This window comes from Cetorhinus maximus, chromosome 10 (genome assembly GCF_964194155.1).
Source record: "Cetorhinus maximus chromosome 10, sCetMax3.hap1.1, whole genome shotgun sequence".
Lineage (NCBI taxonomy): Eukaryota > Metazoa > Chordata > Chondrichthyes > Lamniformes > Cetorhinidae > Cetorhinus > Cetorhinus maximus.
The window spans coordinates 23,295,054-23,310,517 of NC_135888.1; the positions used below are offsets into that span (position 1 = coordinate 23,295,054).

Sequence of the window (15,464 nt, forward strand, 5' to 3'; positions counted from 1 at the left end):
AAAATGTTGTTTCAGAAAAGATTAATTCCTGAATCTTAATTCGAGCATAATTTATACTGCAGCTGAATGAGAGTGTTTGTCAACTGTTGTGATCACTGGGGAATTTATTCCCTTTTCAAGGTAAGTAAAGCCAGCTTATCCTTGTGGATATATCCTTGTGGATATGCCCTAAAGGATGTGCAGTTTCCCTCATCCATATTTCACTTTGCAGGTGCTCCCTCCAGCACATGCACCTTTTACAGCCAAGTGTAGATCAGACGTGCCTCCTCCCAGGTCAGTGCTATTTTTGGTTGGCTGCCTGCAGATCTGTTGAACTGTCGCAATGGGAATGCCTTTTCCAGTTTGTTCACTACCCTATAAAGAAGTGCCTAGTTTCTCTACTCTCATCTCGCTCTAAATGCCATGGTTGTAGTCTGAAATATCATGGTTGTAGTCTGAAATGAAGGCTCAAAACTGTTAGGCTTAACTTCAAAATATTCCAAGATGTTTGTGAGAGTTGGAGAGACTGATGACCAGTAGATAAGAACTTTGGGGGCAGGATTTTGGGATGGCAGGGTTTCCCGCCCTGCCACCCAAACGGTCAGTGGGGAAAGCACCTTCGCAGCCACCCTGCTTCAGAGAGCTGCTGGCCAATCTGATTGGCCGGCAACTTTGTAGTCCCAGCAGTGGTCAGGACTGGCACTACAAGCTGTCCCCAGATTATATGTCACAGGACAAGGTAAGTGTGGGGAAGGGGAGAAGAGGCCAAGGGAGAGGCAGTTAGGGGTCTTGATGGAGAGGCTGGGGGAGGAGAGGGCAGAAGTTGGGTGGGGTGACCATAAGACGTAGAAGCAGAAGTAGGGCATTCGGCCCTTCGAATCTGCTCCACCATTCAATGAGATCGTGGCTGGTCTGATTATCCTCAACTCCACTTTCCTGCCTTTTCCCCATAACTCTTGATTTCCTTACTGATTAAAAATTTATCTCAGCCTTGAATATACTTAACGACCTAGCCTCTACGGCCCTCTGCAGTAAAGAATTCCACAGATTCACTACCCTCTGAGGGAAGAAATTCGTCCTCGTCTCTGTCTTAAATGGGCGACCCCTTACTTTGAGATTATGCCCTCTGGTCCTAGACTGTCCCACAAAGGGAAACAGCTTCTCAGCGTCTACCCTGTCAAGCCCCCTAAGAATCTTATATGTTTTGATAAGGCTGCCTTTCGTTCTTCTGAACTCCAATGAGTACAGGCCCAACCTACTCAACCTCTCCTCATAAGAAAATCCCTCCATACACCCGGGATCAACCTAGTGAACCTTCTCTGGACTGCCTCCGATGCCAGTATATCTTTCCTTAGATAAGGGGACCAAAATTGTACACAGTACTTTAGGTGTGGTCTAACTAATGCCTTGTGTAGTTTGAGCAAGATTTCCCTATTTTTATACTCCATTCTCTTTGAAATAAAGGCCAACATTCAATTTGTCTTCCCTACTAGTTGCTGAACTTGTTTGCTAGCCTTTTGGGATTTATGCACAAGGACCCCCAAATCCTTTTGTGCTGCAGCTTTCTGCAGTCTTTCTCCATTTAAATAATATTCTCCTCTGTTCTTCCTGCCAAAGTGCATAACCTCACATTTTCCCTCATTATATTCCATCTGCTAAGTGGTGGCTGATGTGGAACAGGGACCCTTGAAGGAGGTGCCCCTCCAACCTGGCCCTTGGCAGGGTGACCTTGCCAGGCTTCTCCCCTAACCTGAACCACTCATGCCAACTTCAAAAATGAGGCAAGGCAGGAAATGGCCACTTGAGGGCCTCAACTGGGGTGAGGGCAGGCCGCCCTGGACCTTGCCTGTCACCCGAAAAATTGTGGATAGGTCTTGGAAAGGCCACCTGGGGAATTTTATGGGCCCTCTCGCCTGTGAGGGACCAAAAAATTCTGTGCTAGGAGTCATCATGCTGGATTTACTGAAGTCCAACCATTTGGAAAGTGGGATTAATGATCCCTTAAAATAAATTGAACCCTGTGTTGCAGAACTGACTAGGTCTGACAGTAATTTTCTTTTTTACTATTATTATTCACTTATGTAATTTTTTAATGAAGAGCAATGTACCAGAAGTGAATTTCCATATGAAGATAAAGTGAATTGAATGTTGGCTAGCAACATAACAAAATATATAATTATTTTATTAATTCAGAGGATTTGCTTCCCACTTCTCCTGCTGCTCACCCCACCCTACATTTTTTTTATTCATTCACGGGATGTGGGCTTTGCTGGCTGGGCCAGCATTTACTGCCCATCCCTAATTGCCCTTGAGAAGGTGGTGGAGAGCTGCCTTCTTGAACTGCTGAGGTCCATGTGGTTCAGGTACACCCACAGCACTGTTAGGAAGGGAGTTCCAGGATTTGGACCCAGTGACAATGAAGGAACGGCGATATATTTTCAAGTCAGGATGGTGAGTGACTTGGAGGGGAAGTTCCAGGTGCTGTGTTCCCATCTGTCTGCTGCCCTTGTCCTTCTAGATGGCAGTGGTCATAGGTTTGGAAGGTGCTGTCGAAGGAGCCTTGATGAATTCCTGCAAAGCATCTTGTAGATAGTACTCACTGCTGTCTGCTGTGCGTCGGTGGTGGAGGGAGTGAATGTTTGTGAATGTGGTGCCAATCAAGTGGGCTGCTTTGTCCTGGATGGTGCCAAGCTTCTTGAGTGTTGTGGGAGCTGCACCTGTCCAGGCAAGTGAAGAGTATTCCATCACACTCCTGACTTGTGCCTTGTAGATGGTGGACAGGCCTTGGGGAGTCAGGAGTTGGGATACTCGTCACATGATTCCTAGCCTCGAACCTGCTCCTGTAGCCACAGTATTTATATGGCTAATCCAATTCAGTTTCTGGTCAATGGTAACCCCCCCAGGATGTTGATAGTGGGGCATTCAGTGATGGTAATGCCATTGAACATCAAGGGGCAATGGTTAGATTCTCTTATTGTAGATGGTCATTGCCTGACACTTGTGTGGCGAGAATGTTACTTGCCACTTGTCAGCCCAAGCCTGGATATTGTCCAGGTCTTGCTGCATTTGGACATGGACTGCTTCAGTATCTGAGGAATCGCAAATGGTGCTGAACATTGTGCAATCATCAGCGAACATCTCCACTTCTGACCTTATGATGGAAGGAAGGTCATTGATGAAGCAGCTGAAGATGGTTGGGCCGAGGACACTACCCTGAGGAACTCCTACAGTGATGTTCTGGAGCTGAGATGACTGACCTCCAACAACCACAACCATTTTCCTTTGTGCTAGGTATGACTCCAACCAGTGGAGTTTTCCCCCTGATTCCCGTTGACTCCAGTTTTGCTAGGGCTCCTTGATGCCACACTCTGTCAAATGCTGCCTTGATGTCAAGGGCAGTCACTCTCACGTCGCCTTGGGAGTTCAGCTCTTTTTTGTCCATGTTTGAACCGACGCTGCAATGATGTCAGGAACTGAGTGACCCTGGCGGAACACAAACTGGGCGTCAGTGAGCAGGCTATTGCTAAGCAAGTGCCACGTGATAGTACTGTTGATGACCCCTTCCATTACTTTACAGATAGATAATAGACTGATGGGGTGGTAACTGGCCGGGCTGGATTTGTCCTGTTTTTGTGTACTCTACATACTTGGGCAATTTTCCGCATAGTCCAGTAAATGGCAGTGTTGTAGCTGCACTGGAACAGCTTGGCTAGGGGCGTAGCAAATTCTGGAGCACAAGTCTTCAGTACTATTACAGGAATATTGTCAGGGCCCATAGCCTTTGCAGAATCCAGTGCCTTCAGCTGTTTTTTGATATCACATGGAGTGAATCGAATTGGCTGAAGACTGGCATCTATGATGCTGGGGACCTCGGAGGAGGCTGAGATGGATCATCCACTCGGCACTTCTGACTGAAGATTGTAGTAAATGCTTCAGCCTTATCTTTTGCACTGATGTGCTGGGCTCCTCCATCATTGAGGATGGTGATATTTGTGGAGCCTTCTCCTCCTGCGAGTTGCTTAATTGTCCACCACCATTCACGACTGGATGTGGCAGGACTGCAGAGCTTAGATCTGATCTATTGGTTGAGGGATTGCTTAGCTCTATCACTTGCTGTTTATGCTGTTTGGCACGCAAGTAGTCCTGTGTTATAGCTTCACCAGGTTGACACCTAATATTTAGGTATGCCTGGTGCTGTTCCTGGCATGCCATCTTACACTTTTCATTGAGCCAGGGTTGATCCCCTGGTTTGATGATAACCGTAGAGTGGGGGATATGCCAGGTCATGAGGTTACAGATTGTATTTGTATACAGTTCTGCTGCTGCTGATGGCCTACAGCGCCTCATGGATGCCCAGCCTTGAGTTGCTAGATCTGTTCGAAATCTACCCCATTTAGCACGATAGTGCCTCACAACACGTTGGAGGGTATCCTCAATGTGAAGGTGGGACTTCGTCTCCACCACTCTTACCGATACTGTCATGGACAGGCACATCTGTGGCAGGCAGGCTGATGAAGATAAGTCTGTTTTTCCCTCTGGTTGGTTCTCTCACCACCTGCTGCAGACGCAGTATAGCAGCTATGTCATTTAGGGCTCGGTCAGTAGTGGTGCTACCGGGCCACTCCTGGTGATGGACATTGAAGTCCCCCACCCAGAGTACATTCTATGCCCTTGCCACCCTCAGTGCTTCCTCCAAGTGGTGTTCAACTTGGAGGAGCACTGATTTATCAGCTGAGGGATGGTGGTACGTGGTAATCAGCAGGAGGTTTCCTTGCCAATGTTTGACCTGATGTCATGAGACTTCATGGGGTCCAGAATCAATGTTGAGGACACCCTTCCGACTGTATACCACTGTGCTGCTACCTCTGCTGGACCTGTCCTGCCGGTGGGACAGGGCATACCCAGGGATGGCGATGATGGTTTCTGGGACAAAATCTGTAAGGTATGATTCATTGAGGGTGACTAGCTTGAGTAGTCCTTGAGACAGCTCTCCCAATTTTGGTACTAGCCCCCAGAAGTTAGCAAGGAGGACTTTGCAGGGTCGACAGCGCTGAGGTTGCCTTTGTCATTTCCGGTGCCTAGGTCGATGCCAGGTGGTCCACCCAGTTTCATTCCTTTTTTGTGACTTTGTTTGTTACAACTGAGTGGCTTCCTAGGGCAGTTAAGAGTCACCACACTGCAGTGTGGTCTGGAGTCACGAGTAGGCCAGACCAGATAAGGACGACAGATTTCCTTCCGGATGGGTTTTTACAACAATCAACAATGGTTTCATGGTAATCATCAGATATCCAGATTTTTATTGAATTCAAATTCCACCATCTGCTGTGGTGGGATTCGAACCTGGGTCTGCAGAGCATTACCCTGGATTACTAGCCCAGTGACAATATCACTGCACCACTACCTCCCCCTGAGTGAATCAGGAGCAGGCATGACTATTTGGTTGCCACTGTATTTATTATGATGACCAAACCCTTTTTTTTTCCATCTTGCCTGGCTAAACATTGAAAAATTTAGATTTGTGTGTACACGTTTGCAGTGTTTTTATGTTCTTTTGTATGTTGAAAACGATGGCTGTAAATGTTTGTTGATTCTTGTTGTTTAGCTTGGAATCCTTGCTGAGGAGAAAATTTCTCTGCTAGATTTATGGGAACTCCGTAGGCATCAATATGAGCAGTGCATGGATCTGCAGCTCTTCTACCGTGACACTGAACAGGTGGACAACTGGATGAGCAAGCAAGAGGTGAGTGTGTTTTTGGATAGCAGTGTGGACATCATTCACTAATGTCTCTGGCGCATGATGTAATTCTGAAGTGGTAAGTGTAACATAGACTGCCTCACTATTCTGAGGGATTAAAGGGTCCTATCCAAACCTTATCTATACTTTAAGATGAAAACATTTTGATGATTTCTTGTGTAACATATTTTCAAGAGATTTCAGAGAACTATAATTTTATGGAATTCATTTTTTTTTAAAAAAAAGTCTTCAGAGAATAAATTTTGTGGTTGAAGTGTATGAGGGTGTAGAGGATATATCTCAGTATGATGAGGGAGGACAGATCTCCATGTCGATACCTGTATGTCGACTGGATAGTTGGATGTTTTGGGTGTACAGGTGCAGTAGTATTACAGATGGCTGATTAGATTGTAGGATAATGAAGAGATTAGTCCAAAAATGTATCCATTGAACACCAGGGTATTGGAGGAACCTCAACTTGCTGCATAAAGAGCAGTATAGTGGTATTATTTTTCTAATATGTTTGCATGTTTATGTGGAAGAAATTTATCCTCTCCACAAATGGCCATCTCAAACCATTACAAATCAAATTGTGTTTCTCTGTGGTTTGGCCAAGCCAAATCCACTTTTCTTTTTTTAAAGAAAAAAAAGACCATCCATTATCAAAATGTTAGTCGTCATTTAGTTTTCTAATGTTTTACAATGCCATCTTGAGCAATAAATTTGAGCTATTAGGATGTAAAGCCTCCTGAATATGTTATTCCATCGCTCGGTACCGTTCCTGTCAGAAAGCAACAGCAGGTAAATGTCGTGGATTGCTATTATACCCAGCTGAGAATTTTGTATGAACCTTGTCTTTGCACAGGCTTTCTTGTTGAATGAAGACTTGGGAGATTCACTGGACAGTGTAGAAGCACTTCTGAAAAAGCATGAAGATTTTGAAAAGTCCCTTGGTGCTCAAGAAGAGAAAATTACGGTATGTTTGCCAAATATGTTCCAGTTCCTCCATATTCTTTACAATCACTTCTACTTTTCAATTTTAACCACTCTATTTTTCTCTCATTTAGGCTTTGGAAGAATTTGCCACCAAGTTGATTCAGAGTGATCACTATGCAAAGGAAGATGTTGCAGCACGTCGTGATGCAGTAAATTTGAATTGTTTTATATTGTCAGCTTTTTAAGTGTTTTTGCTGATTTTTCACTTTTATATTTTAATCCACTTCATATATAACCAGAAATACAAATCTTGTGGTGGTTCTGGCACTGAATTTGTGTAATTTTATTTTTCATATGACAATTTCCAATACTGAAAACTTCATGAAATCTAATGCGCAAGGTAGAGTGGATCTCTTTCCCCTGGGATAGACTGATTTCATCAGCACAGGAGGCCATTTGCATCATTCTGCTTGTGCCTGCTCTTTGAAAAAAACTGTCCAGTTAGTTCCACTCTGCACTTTTTTTTCCCCCCAAACCCTGCAATTTTTTTTTCTTTCAAGTCTCTTTTGAAGTTACTATTGCATCCAGTTCCACCACCCTTTCAGGTAGTGCATTCCACGTCATAACTCAATGTTTATATATAAAAAGAAACCTTCTCTTCGTCTTCTCTTCAACATATAGTACCAACCTTTGTGTTATAGCTGCTGAGCCGTCGGAATGCTCTTCATGAGCGCGCCATGTTTCGGCGAGTAGCACTGGAGAACTCTTTCAGCTTGCAGCAGTTTTTCCGTGACTCTGATGAGCTAAAGAGTTGGATAAATGAGAAGATGAAAACTGCCACTGACGAAGCTCACAAGGTGAGACTGTATCTAGTTGTCTTGGGTGTAATTTATTGCATGCCCTGTAGTTCAATGCTGTGGGAATTGAGCAATTTTATGATTGTATAGATCCATTCTTTAATAATAGTGCGTCTGGAATTTGACTGTCATCCATCACTCTGGAACACTTTGATCTAACAGAGGTTGTACAACAGTTCCCTGATTTGGATTTTAAAAAATCTATTTAAATAGAATTTAAAGTTAATTTGCAAAGTTGGATTTTGATTGGTTGTACCATGCAAATTGATGTGCTTTTACGGAATTAAGTGCATATAACTCCAACTTACTGCCTACTTTGTTCAAATTTAAAATCTGACGGCAAGCTTGTTACACGGTTTACCTGTAACGGACTAGTTTGAAATGTTGATGACACACTTGTAAAGTGTTTCTAACTTATTGATCTGGCCCAGGACCCCTCCAACTTGCAAGGAAAGGTTCAAAAACACCAGGCTTTTGAAGCAGAACTCTCAGCCAACCAGAGTCGAATTGATACTCTACAGAAAGCTGGACAAGAGCTGATTGATGCCAATCACTATGCCTCAGATGAAGTGTCTGCTCGTATGAATGAAGTCATCTCTCTGTGGAAAAGACTGCTTGAGGCCACAGAAATGAAAGGTCAGGAAATAATAGATGTTTTGTATGAATTAAATGATCTCCTTGTCAAGAGCAGCCTTGCAATTAACATTTTCAATAAAGCATTTCTTCTTCTGATAACAGAAGGCACAGAGTTGTCTTTTATTTCTCCTATTAAGGTGCCAACTCCCACTGAGTTCTAACATGTCAGGAATTTCCTCCAACTGGCCACTTAAGATGTATGAGGCCAGTTTCTTTTTATATTTGCTCATGGGATCTGAGCGTCACTGGCAAGGCCAACATTTGTTGTTGATCCCTAATTGCTTTTTGACAAGGTGGTGGTGAGCTGGCTTCTTGAACTGCTGCAATCCATGTGGCATAACACCCACAACGGTGTTATAAAAGTAGTTCTAGGATTTTGAGCCAGTGATGGATGGTACACACTGCTGCTACTGTGCACTGGTGATGGAGGGAGTGAATGTTTATGGTGGTGTCGGAGTAAAGATATTCTCGTCATTTTTGTGACCCTTTTGTTTGTACACAGGCATTAAGCTACGTGAAGCCAACCAACAGCAACAATTTAACCGTAATGTAGAAGACATTGAACTCTGGTTGTATGAGGTTGAAGGTCACCTTGCTTCAGACGATTATGGAAAAGATCTGACTAGTGTGCAAAACCTGCAGAAGAAACATGCACTGCTGGAAGCTGATATTGCAGCACACCAGGTATGGAAATTGATCGTAAGAAATAGGAGCATGAGTAAGTCCATCAACCCTGCTCTGCCATTCAGTAATATGCTGATTTGATTGTGACCTTAGCTCCATTTTCCTGCCGGCCCCCCTTTTTGCCTATCCCCCTTAACTTTCTGTCAGTCTCAAAATCCGTCCAACTCAGTGACCCAGCCTCCACTGCTCTCTGAGGAAGAGAATTCCAAAGACTAACCACTTTCTGAGGGATGAAGTTCCTCTGCAGCTGTGTCTTAAATGGGAGACCCCTTATTTTTAAAGTGTGCCCCATTGTTCTCCACAAGAGGAAATACCCTCCCAGAATCTACCCTATCAGGTTCTCTCAGAATCATATAAGTGCTAATTATGTAATTCATTATCTTTCCAATTCCACTTTCTCTTCTTGAAGGTATTGATTTCTTTCAGGGGTGCGATGAGCAATGGATGTGCTCTGGTTCCTCATCCAGATGATCATTGTTAATGTGTGACCCTAGGCAATGATTGTTAGCAGGCTATTCAATGTCAGCGGTATATTCCAATCCTAGCCACATTTGTGCACCCTTTCTTAATTCCACCCAAGTGGTCACCAAGTTTGAACCTCTCCCTTTTCGATGTCCACACATGCACATAGGGATAGCTAAATAACAGTCAGGAGTAGGAGCTGTGGCTAATTTTCATTTGCTAACCTCAGGGCATTGTTCAGCACCTCTACTTCCATTCCTGGCTAAGATCAGTTAACGTAGCACAGAGCAGACATCAAACCTAGGACCTTCCTGGTCAGTATCATTCATCTACTTGTGCGATAACCTCACCAAACTATCTGAGAATGTTTTGGTTTGTTTTTAATGAGATGAAGTTATTGTACAAAGTCTGCATTTGACATTGTATTGCAGTTATTCAAATTTTTTATTGTTTACTTAAAAGCCATGCATTGTAAATCCTTTCATATAGGTTAACTTCTTGTTCCTTCGTGTTAGTTAAGTAAAGTTGAATCCATTTCCAGTAATGCCATTTTCTCCTGTTTAACTTCTGGTTCCAGCAGTTGTCTCAAAATCTTTTGTGATGGTGAATGTTGACCTCAAGTTCATGGGTCCCCTTAAGTTAGACTCCCAGAGTCACTCCCCTGTAACATTCTTATACAGGATTTGGTTAAGGAGATTGACTTGCAGCGCTTAGGAATTGGTGGAAACACCACCTGTGAGGTTGGAGAGTGACTGAATCTGCTTTTTGTCTTTTGAGGAATTGTTTCCTCCTCTCAGTAACACCACACTCGCAATTTCTGTCATTCTTCTTTTGAGTTTGAACAGCATCTGTGCTGTAATATGAAATGTTCTGTAGAATTTTTAAAAATTTATTCTTTCGCAGGATGTGGGCATCGCTGGCTAGGCCAGTATTTATTGCCCATCCCTAATTGCCCTTGAGAAGGTGGTGGTGAGCCACCTTGAACCGCTGCAGTCCATGTGGTGTAGGTACACCCACAATGCTGTTGGGAAGAGTGTTCCAGGATTTTGACCCGGTGACAGTGAAGGAATGGTGATATAGTTACAAATCAGGATGGTGTGTGGATTGGAGGAAACTTGCAGGCGGTGTTCCCATGCATCTGCTGCCCTTGTCCTTTTAGGTGGTAGAAATTGCAGGTTTGGGAGATGCTGTCGAAGGAGCATTGGTGAGTTGCTGCAGTGCATCTTGTAGATGGTACACACTGCTGCCGCTCACTTGATGGTGGAGGGAATGAATGTTTAAGGTGATGGATGAGGTGCCAATCAAGCAGGCTGCATTGTCCTGGATGGTGTCCAGCTTCTTGAGTGTTGTTGGAGCTGCACTCATCAGGCAAGTGGAGAGTATTCCATCACACCCCGGCTTGTGCCTTGTAGATGGTAGACAGGCTTTAAGGAGTCAAAAGGTGAGTTACTCATCGCAGAATTCCCTGCCTTTGACTTGCTATTGTAGCTACAGTATTTACATGGCTAGTTATGTTACATGGAAATAATGAGCTCAGTTTAATAAGGTTCTGCTAGTAATGGTTAGCACATTTAAATGGGGATCCAGCTGCTTCTCTGGAAAGAAGTATTGTCAAAATTTAATGAAAGATTCTTTCACTTTGCACTGGTGGCAAATAGATAACAAAGTGGGAGGGAGCATAGACACCTGGTTATCACTTGAACATAGGAGTAAGTTGAATTCTTTTCACACATGGTTATTACAACAAGTGGTTATGTAATAGCTTTAATCTCATTTAAAAGAGAATCAAACAAGCATTTGGAAATGAAAACAGAAAAGGGCAGGAAAGTGGTAGTAGGTTGGATCACTCGAGTGGAAGAGTTAGTGCCAAATTGTTGTGGTGGGGTGAATATCATATACTTGTGCTGTATCACTCTATTAATGTCTACTGCTCAGTGCTGTTGATTATGGGACAACCCAGATGTTGATAGCTTAGTATGTTATACAAGCTATTAGTGGAACTATTCTGCAGGAAATTAGTCTTAACTCACAAGCCAGTGGCATATCAGACGTAGACAATGGCAGGTGTTCCATTTTCATTGGCTGTGCATGGAGTGACTTTAGTAACTAAGAGAAGTCACCTTGTTCACCCTATACTCCTGTTAAATGTTTTCTACTTGTATAATTTCATTTTGAAAAGAGATGCTCTAGATACTTCAGCTTGTAGATGGTGCTTAACTCTAAGAATAGAACCACTTTTTTTTCTCTGCTTGTAGGACCGTATTGATGGAATTAATATCCAAGCCCGGCAGTTCCAGGAAGCTGGGCACTTTGATGCTGACAATATTAAGAAGAAGCAGGAAACTCTGTTTGGTCGTTATGAGGCGCTGAAAGATCCAATGGTGACTCGTAAACAGAAACTTGCTGACTCTCTTAGGCTTCAACAGCTCTTCCGTGATATCGAAGATGAAGAAACATGGATTCGGGAAAAGGAGCCAATTGCAGCTTCCACCAACAGAGGTCAGGGCAATTTCAGGTGTTACTGAGGGTTGTCATTTTTTTTCTCTAGAAGATTTTTATTTCTTCCCCCATATTTTATCCATTCTCTTCCTCCTCTTCAAGACATAAGAGTAGGAGGAGGTAATTCAGCCTTTCAAGCTTATTCTACCATTCAGAGTGATCATGGCTGGCTGCTCTGCATCCTAACTCCATCTACCCTCCTTGGCTCCATATTCCTTAATAGCCTTGTCTAGCAGAAATCTATCCATCTCACATTTAAAATTATTAATTGAGTTGATGTGTTGCTTTTTGTGGAGGGAATTCTACACTTCCAATACCTTTTATGTGAAGAAGTATTTCCTGATTGGCTTGGCTCTGATTTTAAGCTTGTGTCTCTCCTGTCCTAGACTCCCCTCAACAATTCCTCTCAAAATGCTAAGAAGCTCAAACAAATCACCCATTAACCTCTATATTCCATTAAAATACAAGCCTACTTTACATAATTTCTCATGATTTGACCCTTGGAGCCCGGTAAAGTTCTGATAAATCTGCACTGTACTATTTGTATTGACTCCTTGCCTACTTATCAGGGCTCTTGCCTGAACAGTCGTCACTTATGTGAGGTACCGCAAGGTGCCTAACCCTAGTAGAATGCTTCCCAGCAAGAAATACATACCCTAGATTATACAAGAATAAGAAATATGCTGTGCATTGTAATGCATATTGGTGTGTTGTTTTTAACAACTAAAATCTTGTATTCCAGGAAAGGATTTGATTGGCGTTCAGAACTTGCTTAAAAAACACCAGGCACTCCAGGCGGAGATTTCTGGTCACGAACCACGTATCAAAGCCGTGGCCCAGAAAGGACAAGCAATGGTCGAAGATGGTGGGTGTCAATTAATAGGCAAAAATAATTGCTTTGGAGGTCCTATTATTTTCTAATATTATTACCTTCATAGGAAATAACAATTAACTTATATAATTTATTTATAAAGCTGTAGTACCCTGAAAGGAATCAGATTTTGCCCTGACCTTAGGAGTCTGGTTAACATTTAGCAGGAGGCGACTTGTCAACTTCTTGCTCCCCTTATGCTATTTTTTTTTAGTAATTAAGCCCTTGTTCAGCTTTGCTTCCCTTCCTGCAGGAAAGGAAGCAAATGTAAAAGTACTGAGGAGGAGAAAAATGAAGGAAAGAAATGTCTAAGAAATAAAAGAATAGGGAAGAGAACGAGAGACAGCAAAATGGTGAAGGAGAACAGTGAAAGGGGGAGGAGCCAGGAAGATTTTTTTTGAAAATGGGAACAGTATCCTTGACTACAGGGGAGGTGAGAGGTTAAGTTTTTGGGCCCAGCCTGAAGAAAAATTTTAGAACTACTAAATGCAATTGTTTTATCAAATGTATTGTCAAGGATGACAATTTTCTATTGAATATGTCCATCAACAATCATAATTTCATCTCCCTGGCCTGTGAAAGATGAGGCCAGTTGTGCAACCTCTTTGTTGCTCCAGCTGAGATTAGCTAACTCACTGGAGGCTGGAACCATCCTTCTTTGTTACAGTTCAGTATCATATTGTGCATCATTTACTTGCTATGCCAATATGCATATAGATTTTGCAATTGTATGGAGCTTGTAACAAAGCTAAGGAGAAAGAAGAGGGTTGATTATAGAGTAATGATGTTAGTCTTTAATTGCAATTGTGCCACCTTACACTATTTTGTTGGTTTTTTTTCAATTTTTTTATTGTTACTTCAGAGACAATTTATTGAAAAATTAAAACCATAATAGTGTATGAACCTTGGTATCACTCTATTTTTAACTTTTTATCCCTTCATGTAGTCAGATCTGAATTTCTAATTGTGGAAGCTCTTTGGATAGAAGGAATTGTTATTGGGGGCCAGCAAGGCAGGGAATTCACAAATAAACTTGTTGAATAAAATTGGAGCACCAATGAAGAGAAAGATATGAGTAATTTGTTTTACTTGTTGAAATTTCCTTACAACTTTTTTATTTTGCTTTTTCTCAGGTCATTTTGCCAGTGAGGATGTGAAAAGCAAGCTGAATGACCTGAATCAGAAGTGGGACTCCTTGAAAGCAAAGGCTGCGCAGAGGCGCCAGGATTTGGAAGACTCACTGCAGGCTCAACAATACTTTGCTGATGCTAATGAGGCAGAGTCCTGGATGAGGGAGAAGGAACCTGTTGTTGGCAGCATTGACTATGGGAAAGATGAAGACTCAGCTGAGGTGAGGCTTTTTCTATGTTTCTTTAAAATAAAGTTATCTTTATGAAATTGCAATTCCATTAGTTGAAATGAGATAAAGCAAAAGGATCTTTCTCTATTGCGGTTCCACATACCAAAGCTATAGATATTGAACATTATTTCAGCCTACAACTCTTGCTTCTCCTATGGCCAGTGAGTTGCCTCTGGGGCTGACATTGGTGCTCACAGCTCATTGGCATTGAACAAATGGCTGGTGATCCTATTTCTGGGCCCCTATTCTCTGACAACACTTGGAACAAGATTATAGTAGATCTGCTAATTAATTTTTAAAAATTCTGATGTATTTGGTTGTTTAAAAACTTGCCTTCAAACGCTGAAATGGTAGTTATTTTATTTTTGTCACTTATTCGTTGTGCAGAGGGTGGGGGGGGGTGCGTTGCAGCTGAAGGAATTCAATGTTTGTCACTTTTTTTGTAAATATAACAAAACAACTTTTACCTGTAAAATATCACCCTATCTTTTCCTTCTCCTCTGGAGATATTGGGGCAATTTTGATAATATAATAATACTGAAGTCACTGGAAATGAAAATCATGAGAGATATATAATGGGAAGCTGATCTGATGTTACCCATCAAAATTACTCAATTAAGTCTTTATTGTGGTACAGTTCCATGGGTGTCAATAACCTAGATACTTCATCCAGCTTGCATTTCCTACATTACAACAGTGTCTAAGTACTTCATTGCCTGTAAAGCCCTTTGGGACATCCTTAGGTCAGGAAAGTTACTATATAAATGCAAGTCTTATTTTCTTCTATGAAATTATTCATGTGCGACCCTCATTGCGGCCTGTTTGGCTTCGGGCATCATCACAGATAAACCTGAACTGGTCTTCACTGTGTGCCTCTAGCAAGGATCTTGGATAGTAATTAGGAGTCAGAAACTTGGCCATTTTCTTCACTTCATAATCCAACTGACTAGTTAGAGGGCCCCTACCATTACCCCAAAAAAGAGAAACTAACAACGTGATTAGAATTAGGCCTGAAATCCGGTATAGTTTAGTGAATTGCGGGACAGAATGACCTGAGCCATCAGTGGAATCTCTACCTCCAATCTGCATTCTGTTTCTGCAGTAGTTTTTGCATTGATTTTTAGTAAACCGTACAAATGGTTACTATAAACATTATTGAGTTTGTTTTTTTTAATCTAGGCCCTACTGAAGAAGCATGAAGCTCTGATGTCTGATCTAATTGCATATGGAAGCAGCATTCAGGCACTGAAGGAACAAGCTCAAGCCTGTCGTGTAAGGAATTATAAACAGTTTCTGTCGTTTTGCCATAATTTAAATCCAAATTTTTTTTAAAAAACCATTTAAAGCATTATTACAGATTTGCCTTTTCTAACGTAATTATTGTAGGGTATCAGAAAGCCAATCATACACTTATCTGATGTAGTTCAGCCCGCAGGTAGAATTCAT

General features: G+C 42.2%; 1 protein-coding gene across 12 annotated transcripts in view; it reads left to right on the forward strand.

The window, feature by feature from the left end:
- Positions 1-15,464, forward strand: part of sptan1 (spectrin alpha, non-erythrocytic 1) — a 114,597-nt gene that overhangs the window by 30,646 nt on the left and 68,487 nt on the right. For all 12 annotated transcript variants that reach the window (XM_078550152.1, XM_078550153.1, XM_078550155.1 and 9 more), the window contains 10 exons: positions 5,582-5,719; positions 6,579-6,689; positions 6,781-6,858; positions 7,351-7,506; positions 7,938-8,142; positions 8,645-8,826; positions 11,544-11,787; positions 12,530-12,652; positions 13,792-14,009; positions 15,198-15,290. In XM_078550152.1, the coding sequence (XP_078406278.1) occupies positions 5,582-5,719; positions 6,579-6,689; positions 6,781-6,858; positions 7,351-7,506; positions 7,938-8,142; positions 8,645-8,826; positions 11,544-11,787; positions 12,530-12,652; positions 13,792-14,009; positions 15,198-15,290 (1,548 nt within the window). The remainder of the gene's footprint in view (positions 1-5,581; positions 5,720-6,578; positions 6,690-6,780; positions 6,859-7,350; positions 7,507-7,937; positions 8,143-8,644; positions 8,827-11,543; positions 11,788-12,529; positions 12,653-13,791; positions 14,010-15,197; positions 15,291-15,464) is intronic.